The 4,867-nt window shown below is 50.2% G+C and overlaps 1 protein-coding gene and 1 pseudogene across 2 annotated transcripts in view; one reads left to right on the top strand and one right to left on the bottom strand.

Annotated features, from left to right (window-relative positions):
- Window positions 1–294: 294 nt before the first annotated feature.
- Window positions 295–4,498, bottom strand: LOC105523982 (annotated as a pseudogene). The gene is made up of 3 exons (XR_001003683.1): window positions 4,304–4,498; window positions 3,791–3,938; window positions 295–2,212 (listed from the first exon to the last, which is right to left on the bottom strand). The product of XR_001003683.1 is annotated as a keratin, type II cytoskeletal 8 pseudogene (transcript).
- KPNA4 (karyopherin alpha 4 (importin alpha 3)) overlaps window positions 4,356–4,867 on the top strand; it is a 59,949-nt gene continuing 59,437 nt past the window's right edge. The window contains exon 1 of the mRNA XM_011959073.1: window positions 4,356–4,731. Coding sequence (XP_011814463.1) covers window positions 4,663–4,731 — 69 coding nt within the window. The 5' untranslated portion in view covers window positions 4,356–4,662. The remainder of the gene's footprint in view (window positions 4,732–4,867) is intronic.

Genomic DNA, 4,867 nt, shown 5'->3' with positions numbered 1-4,867 from the left:
TACAGACACTAAACACATAAACTTGGCAAACGAGTAGTGACAATTTCAAGTAATAAATTTAAGCCAATAGACTACCTAAGAATCATAATTAAGGATAATTGTTTAACAAAGTGTGTCACAACTACTTTTAAATACACAGGGGGTTTTTCCCTGAAATGTATGTCTGATTTATTCCCTAAACTTTTCACCCCAGAATGAGCATGATACCAAATCAACAATTTATATTAATAGAAGGAACTCAGTAAACTAGAAGTAATAACGACTCAATCTACTATTTTTTATTCTGTGTGTGTGTGTGTTGGAGCTAGCTGAGGTTTTATTTTGGACCAAAAAAAAGAAAGGAAAAAAAAAGCAGTTGAATTTTGTAGCTGGAAGCATGGGCAAGGGGGGATCCCCAGGCAGTAAACTCCCCTGCAGGTGGGCTGAGCCTCAGGGGGGTCTCCTGTTCCCTGTGCTCCCCCACACAGCAGCCTCCCTCCCAAAGTCTGTGGCAGCCACAGGAGGAGCAGACTAGGAGGGGCTGCCACAGCTGTTCACTTGGGCAGGAAGTCAGAGGACTCAGACACCAGCTTCCCATCGCGGGTCTCGATCTTCTTCACAACCACGGCCCTGGTGGAGCTGGTGCAGCTGAAGGAACTGGAGCCTGCGCCAGAGCCAAAGCTGGAGCCCAGGCCGTAGCTAAGGCCAGGGCTTGTGAGACCCACATAGGCCAAGTTCAGACTACCTGCATAGCCGCTGGTTGTCTTCGTATGGATACTCATGTTCTGCATCCCAGACTCCAGCCAGCTCTCCTAGCCCTCCAGCAGCTTTCTGTAGGTGGCGATCTCCATGTCCAGGGCCAAGTTGACGTTCCTCAGCTCCCCGGTACTCACGCGCTGCAGTGTGGCCTCTAGCTCGGACAGTTTGGCATTGACATGCTTAATGGCCAGCTCCCCACGCTGCTCAGCATCTGTGACAGCGGCCTCCAGGGAAGCCCTCTGGCCTTTGAGGCCCTCAATCTCAGCCTGGAGCTGGCTGATGTTCCGGTTCATCTTGGAGATCTCAGTCTTTGTATGCCGCAGGTCATCCCCGTGCCTCCAAGCCAGCATCTGCGGCTCCAAATACTTGATCTGGTACGTGCTTTCAGCCTCAGCCCAGCTGCGGTTGGCAACCTCCTCGTGCTGCGTCTTGACCTCAACAATGATGCTGTCCATGTCCAGGGAGCAGCTGTTGTCCACGGATAGCACCACAGACATGTTGGAAATTTGGGACTGCAGCTCCTGGATCTCCACTTCATATAGTCGGCCCTTCCAGCTGAGACTCCAGCTCTACCTTGTTCATGTAAGCTTCATCTACATCCTTCTTGATGAGGACAAATTCATTCACCTCTGTACGCTTCTTGATCTCATCCTCATACTTGTTCCTGAAGTCCTCCACCAGCCCCTGCATGTTGCCAAGCTCCGCTTCCAGCTTCAACTTCTCCTGGCTCCAGCTGCTGTCGAAGGTTGTTGATACAGTTCCCGAACATGTTGTCCACGCTGCTTCCAGCCATCTTCTGCTGCTGTAGAAGGCTCCACTTGTCTCCAGCATCTTGTTCTGCTGCTCCAGGAACTGTACTTTGTCTATGAAGGAGGCAAACTTGAGGGTCTTGATCTGCCTCTCCTCCTGGGTGTGGACAGCCTGGATGTTGGAGTCTACCTCCAGGTTAAGGGGGCTGAGCAGGCTCTGGTTGACCGTGATGGTGGTGATACCTCCCATGCTGCTGGCCCCACCATAGCCTCCACCCAGGCCACCCTGGAAGCTTCTGCTCCCCACTAGGGAGAGAAGTTCGAGGAGCTGGTGCAGGCACTGGACCCACTTATACGGAGGCAGCTGCTGAAAGCCTGGGCCAAAGGTGGACACCTTATAGGACTTCTGGGTCACCCTGATGGACATGGTGGAGGCAGGCAGGCTGAACCAGGTGGAGATTCCAGAAGGAGTGGAGAAGCTGCTCACTGATCTCAATCCACATTTTTATCAAGAGGTGTTAGCTTGCTTTTCAATTTAAGTGGAGGCCTGTGGCATTTCTGTAATACTTAAAGGCATTTTTTCTGGTTTTCCTGACTCCCACTTTTGGGGCGTACGTTCTTGCATTTGACAAATAGTTCCTGACTACTTATGTGCCAAGTACTATTAGGTGCTGAGTATACAGTAGTGAACAAAAAAACTATGCTTCTTAACTTCAGAGAGCTTACTGTCTACGGAGGAAGACAGATTGTAGATAAACAAATAAAATCATAAATTGTGGTTATTTCCTATTTGTATTGCATCTTTCTGAGTTGGTAACTAATTGCAACCCTTTTTTAGGAGCCTTCTGCAGAGAGAAAACTCGGGTTGTTGTTTAATCATCAGAGACACTCAGTTGTAGCTGGAGACATGAAGACATGTAACAGACACTTCTATAAACTTCATCATGAAAGCTACCGTGACATGTATTCTAAGAGTAACAAAATGTTCATCTATCGATATGTTGACAAGATAACTTTTATTCATAGGGTGGGAATTCGCTGGTAATTTGTTTTCTTTAACACTGCTTATGATAAAATCCATGATGGCACAAAATACACACATACTCCAGCTTTTCAAGTGAATTTTCTTATCCTAAACTCATTTTGAAAAACATCAGTGCTCTGGTATGCAAATACAATGTTACTTCAATTAAATGACTCTTTGAGGAATAAATTACTCTTTGAGTAATTTGTTTTCTTTAACACTGCTTATGATAAAATCCATGATGGCACAAAATACACACATACTCCAGCTTTTCAAGTGAATTTTCTTATCCTAAACTCATTTTGAAAAACATCAGTGCTCTGGTATGCAAATACAATGTTACTTCAATTAAATGACTCTTTGAGGAATAACAGTTTATAATGAACATCATCATTTGTATTTAAGATCTGTTCTAAATTTATATTCAAGTTAACCTTCAGGGTGAGTTATTCCCAGGCACAGCTTCTGTTGTCCATAGCCCAGTTGATGGCCTATAAAGTATTGACGACTTTAAAGGTACTACTCTGCTTCCTAAGTTTTTACCTTCCTTTCCCCCACTACAATATCCTCTCCAAAGTGATTCCTAAAGTACTCCGGCTCTTTTCATTACCTCTCCCCCAAAGGAAACTCAGTTGTTCATATCTGTTAAACCCACTGACTTCTTCCATTTTAACTTAAAAAAAATTCCCCTCTGTTGGCTTTAAAAGTGTTTCCCTAAGAAACATCTGCGTTTTAAACATTTATCTCTGCACGTTGTTCTGCTCAAAAAATGTACTAGAAAGGACTGGGAGTCAACGATTCTGAAGGAGTTTGTATCATGGTCTCTTCTCCCTACCTTGCCAAGTTTAAACACACCCAACGCCTCGATTCTTTGCTTCCGACCAGAGTTGCTGCTTTACATATCCCTGGACATTTGAGATGTTATTCGTCGATATTTCAATATATTTTAAAATAATTTTCCATTTCTGTTTTGTGAAATTTTTGAATACGTTCTTTTGTATCTCGTGTCATTTCTGCCTCTGGTAATGTTGTCCCTGGTATCCTTGGAATTCATTTCCTTTCTCAAGAGACAATATTCCCTGTCAGCTGCCACGGGCCCCGCCCTCCAGAAGTTCATACTTTGTGGTCAAACAGCTTCTTTAACTTTCTAAGACGAATTACCTAGGAAGTGCTATTGTCCCAGGATCACTAGCTCTGCCTAAATTCCTACCTGTTGCGGGCGCTTAGTCACAGAAGATAAATCAGATTCGTCTACTGGGCCCTTTCCTTTTCCACCCACCGTTCCTGTCGCTTTCCGCTGAGCCTCCTCAACTCACGTCATCCCTGCAGGTCCTGGCCCCCAGACTCGACCCTGGACGGCAGGGAGCCCCAGCCCGGGAACGGAGCTGCGAGTGTCCGACCTGGGAAAGAGCGAAGCTCAGATCTCTCTGCAAAGCGAACAGAGAGTGCAAGGAATGCCCAGGAAGACAGGGCGCGCCCGGGGAGAAAAGAACGTTACTTTAACGCAGTCTGGACCCTGGACCCCTGCATCTAGGGCTTCCCGGACGAGTGATGCAAAACAACTCGCCCTGCTGCGTTCCCGGGCCTCTCCTTCCCCTTGCTGATTTCCCCTTAAGTGTACTTCTCTGTCGCTTCCTCCCCCTCTCTCCGAAGGCACGTGGTCCTTCCCTGCCTGCCCCAGCCGCACCCCTCACGGCCCGGAGCCGGCTCCGCCCAGCGTCGTTCGCTTCCCCTTTCCGTTCGCTCTTTCCGCCCCGGCTCTCCATCGCCCCTTCTCATTGGTCGAACGCACCGGAGCCTGGTTGGCCAATGGGCGAGCTGGGCTGGAGGCGATGGGCGTGGCCGCAGCTCCGGGGCCCTCAGATCGAGGCTGCCTCCCCCTCTCAGCCGGCAGCACATTCCGCCGCCGTTGCCGCCGCCCGGCCCCACAGTTGTCTTTGCCGGAGCTGCAGTCGCGCTGGGGTTAGGGCGGGGGGGCGGGCGGGGAGAGGAGAAGGCCGCGGCGGAGGCAGGTGAGAGGAGGAAGGAAGCGGCGGCGCGGCGAGCACAGCAGCTCAGGCGGCGGCCCGGTTCCTAGGAGTGTCGGTGCGGCGCGGTGGTTGGGGCGGATCCCGCGGGGCCCGGGCGGGGGAAGGAGTCACCGGCCCGGCCATGGCGGACAACGAAAAACTGGACAACCAACGGCTCAAGAATTTCAAGAACAAAGGCCGCGACTTGGAGGTAAACTGCGGGACAACGCCGGAGGGGTGGGGGCCGTGGGCCTGGGGCCAGTCTCCGCCGGGACCCCGAGTGTGGGGAGTAGGGGCGGGAGCCGCCTCCGGGCCTCGGGGAATGGCGCTGGGGGCCGGCCCGTCCG

Source organism: Colobus angolensis, unplaced genomic scaffold (assembly GCF_000951035.1).
Source record: "Colobus angolensis palliatus isolate OR3802 unplaced genomic scaffold, Cang.pa_1.0 Scaffold48, whole genome shotgun sequence".
NCBI lineage: Eukaryota > Metazoa > Chordata > Mammalia > Primates > Cercopithecidae > Colobus > Colobus angolensis.
This window is presented reverse-complemented; position numbering and strand designations above follow the sequence as displayed.